Source organism: Podarcis cretensis, assembly GCF_951804945.1.
Source record: "Podarcis cretensis genome assembly, chromosome: 9".
Lineage (NCBI taxonomy): Eukaryota > Metazoa > Chordata > Lepidosauria > Squamata > Lacertidae > Podarcis > Podarcis cretensis.
The window spans coordinates 3412054-3429168 of NC_137178.1; the positions used below are offsets into that span (position 1 = coordinate 3412054).

A 17115-nucleotide genomic window follows, 5' to 3' on the forward strand; every position below is an offset into this window, starting at 1 on the left:
TTATTCCCACACAAAGCAACAGCTCTCCCGCTGTGTAAACTCTGCTAAGAGAGCTAAGGAAGCTGCAAGAGGTTTTTACCAGCACGGACAGCAGCAGTAAGGCAGCTAGGAAGTGTGCCGGACTCCATCTTGGGACAAAGGAGTTATACAAGAAGGAAGCCGACAAACATCGGCGACCGGGGGAGGTTATCAGGGTTGGGGACAAGGTGTGGTTGTCCACGCAAGGATTGCCTTGGAAAGGGGGCTGCAAGAAACTCAAGCCCAGGAAGGTGGGGTCCTTTGAGGTTATCCAACAAATAAATCCGGTGGCGTTTAAGCTCAGGTTGCCAGAGAGCATGTTCCACAGGTCACTGCTGTTCCCCCACAGGGAGGGGGGAAGGAGGCAGGGTAGTGGGGAAGGGGAAGGCCCACCACCCGAAATGGAGGAAAGGGAGCAGTGCAACGAGGTAACGGAAATATTGGACTCTCGTTGGAGAGGGGGGAATTTGGAATATTTGGTGGCTTGGGAAGGGGCCCCGACATCAGAGAATACCTGGGTCCCGGAAGACAGTATTTCCAAGAAGGAACTGGTGGAGGAGTTCCACAGTTTTCCCCTGACAAACCGAAAAGCAAGGGTAGGTCCTTTCAACAGGTGTTCTAAACAACAGACGACGAAGAGGAATTTGAAGGTTTCCCAGCATCGGACGAGCAGGAGGAAGAAGATGAAGGCGTAGACTGGGGAACACCAGGAATTGGGGGTTGGAGGGGGGTGTTCGAAGAGACGGATGAGGAAGAGGGTAGTTTTGCTGGCTTCTCCCCTACCACCCCAGAGGAAAGAGATATGGGTACAGTCGGGTCTCCTGAGCGGGAGGGGGCCTTTGAGGAGGGGGTGGATGTCAGGGAGAGGCAAACGGGGAAAGATTTAAGGGGAGAAACCAGCACTTATAGAGAACCGAAAGAGATCATTAGCAGTCTGTCGTCTGACAGCAAGCCAGAGGCAGGGAGGGAGGAGTATGAGCCTGGAACCAGTCATTCTGTAAACAGAGGAAGTCAGGGGCGTGGTTTCCGCAGACTTGCATGTTGGGTAAAAAAAAGGAAAGCAGACACGGCAACTGTGCCGGAAGGGTCAGACATGATTTGAAACACTGGAGATGTACTTTTGAACTTTGTCAATAAATCAAATAGATTGGAACTGGCCGTGAGCCCGGAGTTTTATCTATGCCGGCTTGACAGCATAAAGCCTCTGACAGAAATCAAGAGCAGTTCATTGTGTTTGTTGCCCAATGTTATCTCTATATGAGAGTCATGGCTCTGGAATTTCCCAGTGATAAAGCCAAAATTATATTTGTGATTAGTCTGCTAGAAGGGGACACCGGGTGCTGGGTGGCCCCCATTCTCATTGGCTGGCATGCTTGGTTGTCCTTATGTGCCTTGTAAGGTAGCGACCATGGAGATCAGAAGAGGCAATGGGACATCAAACACACAAAGTAAGGAAACAAATATTGGTATGCATTGCAAATAAATACATTAAACAGAAAACAGGCTATGACTGGATGCTTCCATTCTTTATTTTTGTAGCCATCTACATTTGAGTTTGTAGAATAAGGTCTTTTCAAGGTGTTTTTGAGTGCTGATGCCATAGAGTCCTATAATCTAGATGGCAGAGTGTGGATTGTGCATTAAAACAGTGAGGTGGGGTGATCTCTTGGTTTTGTTTTTGTGTAGTCATCATGAGATCCAGTTTCATTCATCTTCTTACAGCCAAGCATCATCAGGCACCTTTTTACATATGTACCCTATGCGTTGCTCACAGTGTAATGCCATCCAGCAATCCACACCGCAATCAAGGCCTATTGCAGCACAGTGGTTTTGGTGTGGATGTTTAGGCTCACCTTTTTTCCAGTACCTGAAAAGAAAGAGCAGCACTGATCAATCAAGAATGGATGTCTACTTCCTCACGCACTCCCTGTGCCTTATACCATTAAAAAGATGTTCAGCTCTTTCTCTCTTAACATCCACCCACAATTGGGATGGATTTTTCTCCCCGGCTTTAGAATTCTAACCATGTAAGGAAAACAACAACAACTGTGGGTCAAGACTGTCTCTTTTCTTTTAAACATAAAATGATTTCTCATAGGAAACTACAAAAAAGTGAAGGTGTCATCTTTGAAGGCTCTTTGGTACACACAAGAACTTTCAGTCAATTTCGTTTGGGAAGTATCCAGTGCAGTACTTCTGCTATTGCCAGGATTTCCATTTCTGCAACAGAACTGTCCCTCTCTCCTTTCCATATGCACCCACATCCTCCTCAGATCTGCTCTGGACCGTTGTATTGTGCGATCCTTACTCTCAAGTAGCAGAGTTAGCACAGTAGTGATTGTTCTGAGCATATTAAAACCATGTTAGATTTGCATCTGCCTTCATCCACCTCCTCTCACATCCATCACCCACCCAATGCATGAGGCGAGCAATGACACTATACAGAAACAAAAATGGCTATGTCCTCAGATGAATTACAAAATATAATCTATAACCACAAAGCCATTATAGGGTTGATTGAAATGATATGATATCTCTCACATATATATCTTATCTAAATCTAACATGATGATTCTAAGATTACTTTAATCAGTTATCCATAGTTGACAAACATGTCACCCTAGCCTCACTCTTATTGTCACTTGCATTCTCCAGTGTCCATTGTATACTGAATCAAGTCCCACTACACAGCACTGAAATTCTGTGATAAATGTATTCTATAACTCCCTCGTTTTTAGCTCTCTGTGAATCTATTAAATTGATTTTACTAGTAATGGTGTAGTAGGTGTTTTTTTTACTCCCATGAGATGTTTGGGTGAGGGTCTGCAGTACTTAGCTAACTGTAACCACTGGCATACAGGGTTTGTAAAGTTTACTCAGTGCCTTTGCCAAAAAAGGATTCGTGGTTGGTATTGGGTGCATCTCAATAGAGATGTATGTCATTGGATTTTGTTCCAGGAGACCTTGCAAAATTGAAAGCAGCCCTCTGTTAATCTAGTCTTGGTAATAAATGCCAGTCCAGTTTTCTGTTCTACTACCAAGCTGTGGATGAGTGAGATCTTACTCTGACCTTGTACATCCATCAACACAAGCTGAAAAGAGTTTTTAGATACTTAAAGGGAGCCATAAACTGTCTTAAACTGCCAGCTGACCGTGTTGCTCAGCTTTACGTTCCTGCAAGTCCTTTTGAAGCTGATCTAAGCAGCACATACCATTTAAAAGTATGCCTTCAGCCTCTTCCAAATCACTGCATTCACTAAGTTAGAGAAGCATCCTGCCTCTCCAACGTAGTGAAGAGCACCAGTCATTCACCTGGATAATGATGTGGAGGAGTACATATGTAGATCTTTGGTAGTAGAGAAAATTGCATGGCAAAATATATTTGGAAATGGAAAGAATCAATTATGTAAACAGAATCTGCAACTTTTTGGAATGCATGCCATTAACAAATGTTTCTGCAGAAACTTACGTGACTAAAGCCTCTATTCCTGCCAGCCATCTCCATTTCTTTGTTGCCTTGTCTTGAAAGACTCCAAACCAAAAAAACCTCTGACGCTTTTGTACTTGCCTGTTTATAAAATACTGGAGTAGGGGTGTTGAGAAAGAACAAATAAAATCTTTTAAGACAATGTCCCTTTCTCTGGGAGACTATAGCCCTTTACAGAAATTCAACAGGCATAAAAAAACACATTTTAAAAGAAGCAGGTGTCACAGTTGAAGACCCAATACAAATTTTGGGGGGAAGCAGTGATCAAAATTATACATTGTATGCCCATCACCAATAAATATTTTTTACATTGGATGTGGTATTGGTCCCCTGAACAAAATTATGATGGTGATTATGATGGAATCAAGGAAGCATCCCAAAAAAGGAAATATTGTAGTGAAGGGGAACTTCACATGCCCTCACCGAGACTGGCTACATATGTGTTCCAGTCATGACACAGAGTTAAAATTTCCAGATACTGTAAATGACTGCCAGAGAAGAGTTGGTCTTGGAACCACCTAGCAGGACAGTGACCTGTGTGTCAAATACTCCAATTTCTGCATCCATGTTTGATGGTTGGTTCCAGAGACACTGGAATCAGTCCGGTTGTGGTATGCTTGATGGCATGGCGATGGGGTCTCACCCATGTCTGTGCCTTGCAGCACCCCAGTAGCCCCTGTGCCAGAGCTAAAGGGCTGGGAAAAGGATATACCTTGCAAGCTCCTCTAGAGTCATCTCCATGATACTCTCCTGCCAGAAGGTTAGCGTGGTGAGGGAAACGTTTGTTTCTAAGCACTCAATACATCTCAAAGAGCAGAGGAAGAATTTATAGAGAATCCAAGAGATAGATGCCTCTGAAGTATCTACTCCTCCTCCTCCTCCTCTTCCTCCTCTTCCTCCTCTTCCTCCTCCTCCTCCTCCAAGATCTCCATCCTGACTGCCAGCTTCATTCTATTAGAGCTCAGCAGCTCCAAGAAACCTTAGTTAGCCCCTGATGGTAGCAGCTCCTCCCTGCACCACCCACACCTTGGCTTGACTGATGGAGTTGTTGTCTTGGCTGCATACAGGTAGATGTAACCTTCTTAAATGGATAATTATAAGAACCCTTTGACTCAAGGAGATCCCCTACCTTTCCTATACTTAGCTTTGATGCTCACCTGTTCTTCCCTTGTTTCCATAGAAATTAGCTTGGCACCTTCCCTCTCACATCTTTTTTGTGAATCAGCCCATGAAGAATGGTCAGGAGAAAGGAAATACATTGTCCTTTGATATATAAACCAACCACCATTCAAGTTACCAATAAGGAGGTCTTTGAGTTAAGCCAGATATGGAGGAAGAGAAAAAGAAAACAAAATAGTGAATTCAATTTCAGCTTAAAATTCAAATTCAAGATAGGGAATTTAATGGGAACCACCTTGCATGCCTGTGCAGATTTCAATTATTTTTGTTAAGTTCATTTCTGTCGCCGCATGGTAACATATATTCATCTGGGAAGCTCAGAAATCTTAAAACAAGAACAACATTAACTCTTCAACCCATGTTGATGGTGCAGTAAATACCTGGGTGGGCATAGCTGGAACAGGGAGCACAGTCAAGAACCTCACCTACTTGTTTCCACCTGGATACTCAGGGCAGCATCAGGGCAGACTTGAAGGTTGGGAAGGGGGAGTAGCTGTGGTTTATCAAAATTCTCTTTCTCTTTCCAGGCCCTCTGTTCAGTTGCAGAGGGGGCAGGAATCTAGCGTGTGTGTTGCTGGCATTGGGCAACTGGGACAGATGAGGGATTCTGCTGGTTTACCACCCGGTTTGCTGCCAAGCAGTCTCCCTGCCTGAGCTGACAGGATGGATCCAGTGGGCTTCCAAACGGCTCTGGGGGATTTTCCAGCTGATCTGACTGGTGCTCCTGCTGAGCTTTGGCTGATCTCTGGAACATCCGAAGAAGAAGAAGAAGAAGAAGAATATGCTGCCTGTTGTTGTTGTTGTTGTTGTTGTTGTTGTTGTTGTTGTTGTTATTCATATGCTGCCCATCTGACTGGGTTCCCCCCAACCACTCTGGGCAAATTCCAAAAAATTAAAACACAATTGAACACCAACCATATAAAACTTGCCTGAACAGGGCTGCTTTCAGATGTCTTCTGAGAGTAAGATAGTTCTCCCCCCCCCCCCCCTTGAGATCTGGTGGGAGGGAGTGCCACTGGGTGGGTGTAACTACCAAGAAGAACCCCTGCCTTGGCTTGGGCCATTGACACAATTGGCCCTGCATGCCCTTTCAGTTGACCTCTTTTGATTGTCTCTGCAGAGGCGGGGCTCTCATGGGTGAAAATAATAAAGGACAGGTCTTTTAGCTGACCTGTTTTGATTGTCTCTATTATAGCAAAGAATGACAGTCTTTTCTTTCATAACCATAGAGGCTAAATAAATTCAAAAGTTCAGGAGAACTGAACTAAATATCTCGGATGTTTCGGAACTTCCGGTGGAGCGCGATCCTCCCGCAAGCGGGAATTTTGCCGGGAGGCAAATCTTGTGCTATTTCGGACAAGGAAAGGGTGCTACAGGGCGCAATAGCCCCTAAATTTAATCTCTGGAGGGTGTCCAGAGAGTCAGGTTCCCGGCGACGCCAAAAGCTACCCGCCCGGCCGTCAGGTAACTCCAAAAAGGAGCAAAGAGTACGGCGGAGCGGGGATAGCGGGCTAAGGGAAGCCATTGTCTACAGCCGAATAGCGAAGCCCCGAGCTTGCAGGGAAAGCGCTCCGCTCTCAAATATAAGGAATTCGGACCTAAAAATTACAGATTGGATGGTGGTTAATAAAGGAAGGATTCGGGAAAAAAAGAGAGATTACGGAGTTCAGCTGTCATTTGGAATCAGCTCAGAAGCAGCGCTTTACACTGAGCTGGGGAAAGGAAAGTGAGTTGCCGCTAGCAGTTACTGTTGCTTTCTATCCTTTAACTTGTTTCTTTTTAAAAGTATCTCCTTAAGGAGCTACAAAGAAATAAAAGACTACTAAGTTAAAGGGGGAACAGAGAGATACTATTTTGAAAATTGACAGTCTTTTGATGTAACGGAGGGTAAAAGAAAGATTGAAGCTCCTGCTTACTTTTGGTTTTAAAATACAAAGAATTGCGTAGCGGAAAAGGAGCTTCTGACGCCATTGGCATTTTTAAAAGTAGTGACAAAGACAAAAGACAGAACGGCGACGGTAGTGGATAAAAGTTGTTTATCTGGCTTTTCTTTCTTTCTTTCTTTTTTTACTTTGAGTTTTAATGACAAAATAGATATTAGGGACCCTAGCCAAACAAAATTACTGTTATTTGGACTTGGGAAAACTTCTCTTTAGTTGGAGTATTTTTAACGTGTCTCAGATTTGGATTTATGACCCCTAGTGGATGGAATATATCACTACAATTTATTTATTTTCTAAGATCTTCTCATTGAAAGACTGATTATAATTGGAAAGAGACTTTGGCTCCTGTTTACATTTGGAATTTCCTGTTTTCTTCCTACATTGGCGATTTTGGAGTTTCGCTCTGGGAATTTTGGTTTGATACTTGGATTGATTTTGGAATATGGATCTAATGCAGACTTAAACTTCTGAATTGGCTCTCAGATCATTTGTTTGTTACCAGTTTTTTATTATTATTACTATATTAATAGCGGGACGCAGGTGGCGCTGTGGGTTAAAGCCTCAGTGCCTAGGACTTGCCGATCGAAAGGTCGGCGGTTCGAATCCCTGCGGCGGGGTGCGCTTCCGCTGCTCGGTCCCAGCGCCTGCCAACCTAGCAGTTCGAAAGCACCTCCGGGTGCAAGTAGATAAATAGGGACCGCTTACCAGCGGGAAGGTAAACGGCGTTTCCGTGTGCGGCTCTGGCTCGCCAGAGCAGCGATGTCACGCTGGCCACGTGACCCGGAAGTGTCTCCGGACAGCACTGGCCCCCGGCCTCTTAAGTGAGATGGGCGCATAACCCCAGAGTCTGTCAAGACTGGCCCGTACGGGCAGGGGTACCTTTACCTTTACCTTTACCTTTACTATATTATTATTTCACTGTTACTGAAGACTAACTGTTGGGTTTTGGGACTTTCTGGATTAATTTGGAGGGAGTGCTTTGTTCTCTTTCTTCTTCTTTTTTTGAGGGAATTTTTGTGCTTGCCAAACGTATAACTAAAATATAATTGGATTACAAACGGTACAAAGAAATTTCAGAAGATTAGCTGAATAGGGATTTAGCCTAATTGGTGGCAAGAAGAATTGGTCATATTCCGGCCCCTGTTTTGGTCCTCTACTCCTTTTAAATAGTTTTGCTTTTTTACTGCTTTTCAATAGTTAAATTTACGGTTGGGCTGAAAATAGAAAATAGACAATTTACAAACTATAAACTACAAATCAGAAACCCGAACAAAAGATAAAATTGGACTTGATCAATATTTAGAAACTGAATTTCTGTAATTTGGGACATTTGTTGGATTTGTTTTTAGGGTGGCTGGTGGTCTTATAAAACGGTGTTGTGGAGATAATCTGATAATGTTTATAAGATGACACACCAGCAGAAGAAAGGGATGGAAGGGGGGGTCCACAACAGATAGGAGGGCTTCTAAACAAGAAGCAGATTTCAAAGCAGAAATTTTGAAAATGTTTGCTGAATTAAGCAAAGTGAGAAGAATTTAGAAACTAAATTAGAACAAGTTGATAATAAGATTGGGAAAATGGACAAAAAAACTGATGAGACAGTTAATGAACTTAAAGGGCAAATAAAAGATGCATCTAAGAGAACACTATCTTTAGAGGAGGGGATGAAGAAGACAAAATTGGAAATGAAGGAAGTGAAGCGAGAGGAAGAGAGGATCAGGGTGGAGATGTCGGAACTAAATAAATCACAGGAAGAAATTAAAGATGCGATCGCCATGAACGAACTGAGACAGTGGGAAGTTAATCTGAGGCTGAGATCCGTGCCGGAGATTCAGACGGAAAATATCAAAGAAAGATTGATAACAGAATTAGCACAGTGGCTGGAGTTACCAATAGAAGAGGTGTCAAAAACAGTACAAAGTGCATTCAGAATGAGAGTTAGAACAACCAAAGCAAGAAAATTTCCAGGTGACTGCTTAATAACTTTCAAGGATAGAGAAATGAGAAATCTGATATTGCAGAACAGAGAGAAAAGATTGAATATAGATGGAAACTACATAATTATCTTTAAAGAGATACCAATAAGATTGCTGAAACGAAGGGACCCATACAAGCCACTGGTGCAGATTCTAAAGAAAAATAACATTGATTTTAAATGGGAATTTCCAGAGGGAATTTCGTTTTTTTACAAAAGTAAAAAGCACAGACTGACGAGCCCAGAAGAAACAGGAAAATTTCTGAGAAGGTACAAGGAATTGAAAGTAGAGAAGGAAGAAGTTAAAGGTGCAGAAGGAGGAGCAGGAGCCAGAGGAGAGTTGGAATCGGGGGAAGAAGAAGAAGAGAATGGAAGGAAAACAGATGAAGAAGAAGAAGAAGGAGAAGGAGAAGCGGTAGAAAGGTTATAGAAAAGTAAACCAAACTTATTTAAGCGGAATTACCATGGCGTTAAAATTATGGAATTGGAATATAAATGGAATGAATGAGAAGAAAAAAACAGAATAAAATTGAACAATTTCTAAAAAAGAAAAATTTGGACATTATATGTTTACAAGAAACACACGTGGCAAGAAAACATAGAAAAATCTTGACTAACAAAAGATTAGGAAATGAATTTGTATCTTCGGATAAAGAGAAAAAAAGAGGGGTAGTTTTATATATTAAAAGCAAAATCGAATCTCAACAAATCTTCAAAGATGAAAAAGGGAGGATCATAGCAATCCGGATCAGATGGCAAGGGGAAATTTTTATAATTGTCAGGATCTATGCACCTAATGGAAACAAGACTGATTTTTACAAAATTTTGGAAGAAAAACTATTTGAGTAAGGCATTTGACAAGGTGCCCCATGATATTCTTGTAAAGAAGCTGGTAAAATGTGGTCTTGACTATGCTACCACTCAGTGGATTTGTAACTGGCTGACTGACCGAACCCAAAGGGTGCTCATCAATGGTTCCTCTTCATCCTGGAGAAGAGTGACTAGTGGGGTGCCACAGGGTTCTGTCTTGGGCCCGGTCTTATTCAACATCTTTATCAACGACTTGGATGATGGACTCAAGGGCATCCTGATCAAATTTGCAGATGACACCAAACTGGGAGGGGTGGCTAACACCCCAGAGGACAGGATCACACTTCAAAACGACCTTGACAGATTAAAGAATTGGGCCAAAACAAACAAGATGAATTTTAACAGGGAGAAATGTAAAGTATTGCACTTGGGCAAAAAAAATGAGAGGCACAAATACAAGATGGGTGACACCTGGCTTGAGAGCAGTACATGTGAAAAGGATCTAGGAGTCTTGGTTGACCACAAACTTGACATGAGCCAACAGTGTGACGTGGCAGCTAAAAAAGCCAATGCAATTCTGGGCTGCATCAATAGGAGTATTGCATCTAGATCAAGGGAAGTAATAGTGCCACTGTATTCTGCTCTGGTCAGACCTCACCTGGAGTACTGTGTCCAGTTCTGGACACCACAGTTCAAGAAGGACACTGACAAACTGGAATGTGTCCAGAGGAGGGCAACCAAAATGGTCAAAGGCCTGGAAACGATGCCTTATGAGGAACGGCTAAGGGAGCTGGGCATGTTTAGCCTGGAGAAGAGGAGGTTAAGGGGTGATATGATAGCCATGTTCAAATATATAAAAGGATGTCACATAGAGGAGGGAGAAAGGTTGTTTTCTGCTGCTCCAGAGAAGCGGACACGGAGCAATGGTTCCAAACTACAAGAAAGAAGATTCCACCTAAACATTAGGAAGAAGTTCCTGACAGTAAGAGCTGTTCGACAGTGGAATTGGCTGCCAAGGAGTGTGGTGGAGTCTTCTTCTTTGGAGGTCTTTAAGCAGAGGCTTGACAACCATATGTCAGGAGTGCTCTGATGTTGTTTCCTGCTTGGCAGGGGGCTGGACTCGATGGCCCTTGTGGTCTCTTCCAACTCTATGATTCTATGATTCTATGATCATATGTGGGGGGATTGTAAGAAAGTGAAAGGTTTCTGGGAGATGATATATAATGAATTGAAAAAAATATTTAAATATACATTTGTAAAGAAACCAGAAGCTTTTCTTTTAGGGATTACAGGAAAGGAAATAAGAAGAAAGGACTGTAAACTTTTCCAATATGCAGTTACAGCAGCAAGAATTTTATTGGGCCAGAAATGGAAACAAGAGGAAATACCGACGCTAGAAGAATGGAGAATGAAACTGACAGACTATGCAGAGTTGGATAAGTTAACTGGGAAAATTAGATATTGTCGAGACCAAAAGTTCATCGAAGACTGGGGAAAATTTGTAGAATATGTGAAAAATATATGTGACGTGCAAACAACACTATCAGGGTTCCCAGAAGCACTGTGAAATTTGAGATGTATTGTTAAAAGAAATAGAAGCGGGAGGGGAAACTAATGGCAATACTAAACAGAAGAAATGTGTAGTTGACAGGTAAATATGGTTGATTGGCAGAGAAGCTGAAGGAAGTCCAAAAAGAGATAATTTGTGAAAATTTAGATAAAATTGTATTTGTGTTGAAAATTAATAAAAATCATTAAAAAATAATAATAAATATCTCTGATGTTTCTCTAGGGTGACCCCATGCAAAGGACTGCAGTACTCTGTTCTGGCTCTAAGAGTATTCAGCTAGAGGAGGGGCTTTCAGCTGGGGCAGAATCAGGGCAGGTTCTCACTGCACTACAATTCTTCATCTTACCAATTTCTTTTTGCAGTTCATCATTTTTGTTGGCAAGATACCGCATTTCCTCTGATTTGTTTAGCGCTACAGCGAGTATTCCAAAGTCTAAAAGATTTGAAATAGTTCAAGTCAAAAGAGTATCTGAAATAACAATCTGCAAATATTAAGAAACCATTTTCAAACATTTTTAAACACTCTAGCCTGAAACAAGAAGCAGAGCTCAAGGATCGGGTTCTTATGAATATGAGGACAGACTTGATTCTCTGTGGCTGAGATCACCAATGAAAGGCCTCAGAAGAATCCTGCAGCTGGATCAGACCAAAGACCCATGCAATCCACTATCCTATTCTCATATTAAAACTGGCTCATGAAGTATCTCTAATGTTCCTCTCCTATGTCCTCCTTTTCTGCTGGGAATCACAGGGTCACAAAGCAGTTCCCCACTGAGTCACACAGTAAAGCGAAATATGCAAATATTACTTTACAGTTTTCTATTATGCTTTCTGAAATCTAAGAAAATAGAGGCGCCCAAACTCTTTTTTGGATGAATTCTGGGTTGCATTTCACATAGAACTAAGTAGGACATAATGTCAGTGCAGGAATTTCTCCTTGTGCAATACAATCTTCAGCCCCTTTCCCTCCAATCTGTTCTGACATTTTTCCCCACCCTGGAGAACAGCTTTGATGATGGCATGCAGGGAGAAGTGGGGGCAAAGTTCCCTTGCGCTAGTGCTAAACCTTGTGTCTCACCATGTTTGCTGCTAATATCGTAATGTACTTTTTGAACTTTGAATAAAGATGTTAAAAAAACAAAACAAAACAAACAACTGTCAGCTTTTCTTCCTGCTGAGGAATGAAATAGTGATAAACTCTGTTGGGTTGTGAGTTTCATTTCCTATAAGTATCGCTCACACAATATGAAAGTGAATAAAAGGAACTGAAATATGTTTACATTAAAAATGTTCTAGCAAACATGAGGACGTGCATATGAAATGCTTACCATCCTTGTCCTCATAGAATGAATCAATCCCAACAACAAAGGTTCGAATCATGGTCATTGCCACTTGAAACTCCTCTCTGTTTTTCACTTCCTTCTGATCTAAGGAGGAGGTAGGTAGAAAAGAAATGAAGAAATTGTTTTCTAGCACCCTGGTCTGATGACCTGGGGGAGGGGATACTTGGTTTCAAACTGCTTTTAATATGGAATTTAAATTGCTGACCTGTGCCCCAGGACCTTAGAGAGAAGGGTGAATAAAAAATCAAATCAACAAAAACATAAATATGATTTCTATTCATATTTTCTTCTCCCCACCCTTAAATTGATGTTTCCTATGCCTTGATTGCGGTCGCCCTGCTGGTCTGTTTTCATTTAGCCTGTTTTTCATTTCATTTTCATTTAGCTAAATGTATTTCATTTAGTCTGTTTTCATTTCAAGTCCTGTTTTCATTTAGCCTGTTCCTTCTGTCATCACATGGTTTGGACTTCCTTTGAGAGCTTTAGATTTTTGGGTGTCCAGATACCCCTGTCCTCTTTGTCCTGTGGACTTGCATTTGCCAGGCTGCCAAATGCCCTGCTGTAATTCAAATTCTTAGATCATTTGGTTTCCTCCCCCTGAGCTTTGCTTACTTTGAGTGCCCTTTAAATATGAATTAGCTATGAAAATAGGCCATTTGTTCATCTATCCACTGCTATCTACTACTCTTTTTCTGATGAATACTGGGTTGCATTCCACATAATTCTAAGGAGGACATTATGTCAGTGCAGGAATTTCTCCTTGCGCAATGCAATCTTCAGCCCCTTTCCCTCCAATCTGTTCCCCACCCTGCAGAGCAGCTTTGGTGATGGCATGCAGGGAGAAGTGGGGGCAAAGTTCCCTGGTGCTAGTGCTAAAATCCTGCAGTAGCACAAACATTGTGAATTACAGTTTGATGGGGAAAAACAGCATTTCTAGTGGGGGGATGTGAGAATCACAACCATCTGCTTTTCTTCCTGCTGAGCAATGAAACCGTGATAAACTCTATTGGGTGATGAGTTTCATTGAATATATGTATTGCTTACACAATATGAATCCCAAAGTGAACTACAGGAATTGACGCCTGTTAAATTAATCAGGGTCTAGCAAAAGTGAGGATGTGCATAAAAAAAAATGCTTACCATCCTTGTCTTCATGGATTGTATCAAGCCCAACAACAAAGGTCCGAATCATATCCATTGCCATTTGAACCTCCGCTCTACTTTTTGCTTCCTTTTGATCTAAGGAGGAGGTAGGTAGAAAAGAAATGATTAAAATGTCTGACTGTCTGGGGGAACGGGATACTTGGTTTCAAACTGCTTTTAATATTGAATTTAAGTTGCTGACTTGTAAGGCAGATAAGAAATCAAACCAACAAAACCATGACTATGACTTTTATTAATATTTTCCCAGCCCTTGGTAGTGGCTATCCTGCTGGTCTGAAGTCCTGTTTCAATTTGGCCTGTTGCTTCTGTCATCAGATGCTTTGGCCTTCCTTTGGGAGCTTTAGATTTTTGGGTGTCCAGATACCCCTGTCCTCTTTGTCCTGTGGACTTGCATTTGCCAGGCTGCCAAATGCCCTGCTGTATGCAAATTCTTGGATCATTTGGTTTCCTCCCCCCTGAGCTTTGCTTACTTTGAGTGCCCTTTAAATATGAATTAGCTATGAAAATAGGCCATTTGTTCATCTATCCAGTGCTATTTTTCTAAAAAAAGAGGCACTGGAACTCAGCATGAATGCCTCCCTTGTTCCCTTAGATTGGCAACGGAGCCCACCTGAGAGGGCCTGGAACTGATGAATTCCGGCTGAAAAAAGCCTTGCATATATCTTGATATTTAGGTAGGCTCTGGACCCACCCACTTTGGCCATGGCCTTATCCTCTGCAGTCTGTTTCCCCCAAGCACTTTCCTTCAAAGGGACTGGAGCCCTAGCAGAGGGCAGGGTGGCGAGGATCAGGAATGGGGGCTCTCCCTCAGCAAATGAGGATTAGTTGGGAAAGGAGCAGAGAATGGCAATTGGGAAAGGGAATTGCCCAGGGTGTCCCAGGGACTTGTGTTAGCCTGTGCTTCTGTTCCAAGTTCTGGAACTCACTTATACAGTGGTGCCTCGCAAGACGAAAAGAATCTGTTCCGCGAGTCTCTTCGTCTAGCAGTTTTTTCGTCTTGCGAAGCAAGCCCATTAGCGGCTTAGCGGATTAGCGCTATTAGCGGCTTAGCGGCTTTTAGCGGCTTTTAGCGGCTTTTTGCGGCTTATCAGCTTAGCGGATAATCGGCTTAGCGGCTTAGAAAAAGGGGGGGGGGGGGAAAGGAACAAAAACCCGCAGGAACTCGCAAGACATTTTCGTCTTGCGAATCAAGCCCATAGGAAATTCGTCTTGCGAAGCACCTCCAAAATGGAAAACCCTTTCGTCTAGCGGGTTTTTCGTCTTGCGAGGCATTCGTCTTGCGGGGCACCACTGTAAATTGTAAGCAAAACAGTGCCATTGCTCTCACTGGGTGACAGCTGCAACTCCCTCCCTGAAATAAAAGAGGGATCAAAGGGATAAATGGAAGGTGGATCCTGCCATCTCTTTTTGGAAATGCTATTGGCATTGAAGGAACGCCCGTGACATTAGTTGCAAAGTATGCTAATTATGTACTTACATAGAATGTATATCAGCAGTGTCATGACAGTGAGGATGCAAATCTCAAGTATGATCAATCTTTCACCCGTTGGAGATTGGAAGAAGGTAACCAATTCCTGAAAAAGAGATGCTTGAAGAAAGACAATTCTACTTTAGCCATCAGTAGCCAACATACCATTCCCAGCCCAGGAAAAAGGGTTTCCATATTCTGCGGCAGCCATCAGCCAGAGACAGTCAATTGTTCAGGGGGTGGGCACTTGGGAGGATAAGCAGGTGGAGGAAGCAAGGTGAGATGTCTTGCTGCTTGAGGAAACTTTTCTTACAAATGTCTGGATCAGAAGACAGGAGCCTTTGATATTACTTTCTCTCCCCCCCCCCCGACAAATGACAAGATGCCCCCTCCATACACATAATTCCACATTCAGAAGCTGGGCTGGACTGGCCATTGGCTGATATTTCGATGCAGTAGACTAACTGAGGAGGTTCAGTGCAGCTTGTGTGGTCTTCATATCTCTACCCACCCCAGCACCTGCTACCTGAGGCAACTGCTTCATTCTGCCTAATGATGGAGCCATTCCTGGCTGCACATAGTAAAGGAACACCACAGTCAGCAGCAAAAAGTGTGCTGAATCCTGGGGTTTCTATGGGGATTAGTGGATCTCTGGCACCCAAAGAGTTGTGTGGGCTTTTCTCTGCACTCCTCCCTAGCACAACATGACTGGCTCCACTCCCTGCCTGTCTCTCCATCAACTTCCCTTTCCCATGCATTCCTCTACTTCATGAGAAACCTCATCCCATATGACTGTGCTGTATACAGACCACCAGCTGTTGCTTTACGCTTTCTGAGCGCTAGCTGTCTTCTGGACATTGCATGTCTTCTGGATGCTGCACTCTTTGCAGGCGTTAGCTTCCCCATCCTCTCAGTTTTGTCTGTGAAACAACAACCTATTATAACATGGAGTATAAGACTATGAACACATTGGTTGGATGGTGGGTGTTTAACCTTCCAAACTCAGAGTATAAGTCTCTTGTCAAGCATCAAAGCTCACAGTATTTGCTTTTGTTGTCCTGCACTTAATCTCCCTATTACAGGAACATAAATTTTAAAGTAGATGCACACCTACAAATGTAAAGGATTTTCTTGGTACAAAGTTGAAATGCACAACAAATTAAAGTAAAAAATGGGTCTCAAGGGGCATTTCCAATATTACACTTTGGTGTCTATCAGTATTAGACAATCCTTTCCTATAAAGACATTTTTGAAATGTCTTTCTTTTTCTTCTGCTGGATCAATCTCAGTTTTAAACCAAAAAGATGTTCCATATGGATTCCAAGGAATTTAAAAAATGTTTTAGGTAATATATAGCACATTCTCATTTTGCATTCTATTTCTTTCTAAAGTCCTGGACATCTAGTTTCTAGAAGTTCAGTAAATATTTGCAAACAACAGTTATGTGTTTGATCCATATGTTCACTCTATATTTATTTTACGGGGTAAATCAAATTTGGGGCAATCTTCTTTGTGAATGAAATGGGTTGTTCTGTACATCAGCTGATAAGATCAGATGGAGTGTTTTCGGTTCTGCTAATATTGCAGCTGAAATCTCAGTTACTGGTGTGTGCTAAAAAGAAATATCTTGCTTTGCAACATTCACTGGTGTTTATTTAGAGGCTATCTGCTTATGTCAAGATTACTTACTGTGCCAAATTACCATGCCTAAAGGTCCACATGCCTTTCAATTTTGTGTTTGTCCCTTTTACAGCAGCAACTAGAGCTGTTTTCATCAAGATACCAGCCCTCAGGCTGAAAGTGGCTTCCCCATAACACACTGCCAGATGTTCACCATTTCATAGATCGTGTGGGATCTATGAGGTCTTCAGATGTTCCTGGGTGCCAACTCCCTCCATCACAGGCATCATGGTCAATGGTTGGGGATGGCGGGAGTTGTAGACCAGTAACATCTGGAGGGCCACATGTTTCTCACCCTTTAAGGAAGGTATATACATTTATTTATATAACTACCTCCTGATCATCAGAAAAGATGGAGTACTAGATCCGGTCTCAGTTGGATGCATATAAATCCAATTGAGTCTATCAAGAAAAAAAGAAAGAAAGAAGAGGGCAGTTGTCTCATTCTGTTTTGAAGCTATCTGAGATAGTAGCCCTT

General features: G+C 42.4%; 3 protein-coding genes across 5 annotated transcripts in view; all 3 read right to left on the reverse strand.

Annotated features, from left to right (window-relative positions):
* Window positions 1–17115, reverse strand: part of LOC307224310 (uncharacterized protein) — a 199998-nt gene that overhangs the window by 181401 nt on the left and 1482 nt on the right. The gene's annotated exons all lie outside the window — the stretch shown is intronic.
* The window catches only part of LOC307224356 (CD209 antigen-like protein A), a 76495-nt gene that overhangs the window by 58366 nt on the left and 1014 nt on the right, over window positions 1–17115 (reverse strand). The window lies entirely within an intron of this gene.
* LOC307224370 (CD209 antigen-like protein C) lies at window positions 1524–16990 on the reverse strand. 2 transcript variants are annotated; one of them, XM_079991226.1, is made up of 7 exons: window positions 16971–16990; window positions 13466–13564; window positions 12311–12409; window positions 11329–11415; window positions 4663–4814; window positions 3488–3600; window positions 1524–1885 (listed from the first exon to the last, which is right to left on the reverse strand). In XM_079991226.1, exons 2-7 carry the CDS (start codon window positions 13527–13529, stop codon window positions 1735–1737), a joined length of 666 nt encoding a protein of 221 aa, XP_079847352.1. In that variant the 5' UTR covers window positions 13530–13564; window positions 16971–16990; the 3' UTR covers window positions 1524–1734. The 2 variants fall into 2 exon arrangements, with proteins under 2 accessions (XP_079847352.1, XP_079847351.1); XM_079991225.1 differs by lacking the exon at window positions 16971–16990 and adding an exon at window positions 14967–15303.

Coding starts and splice junctions, on each gene's coding strand:
- LOC307224370 (XM_079991225.1), bottom strand. CDS start 14,991: ATGACACTGCTGATATACATTCTAT. Junction 13,565..14,966: donor ACTGCTGATATACATTCTAT/GTAAGTACATAA, acceptor CCTCCTCCTTAG/ATCAAAAGGAAGCAAAAAGT. Junction 4,815..11,328: donor TGAACTGCAAAAAGAAATTG/GTAAGATGAAGA, acceptor CTTAACTCAAAG/ACCTCCTTATTGGTAACTTG.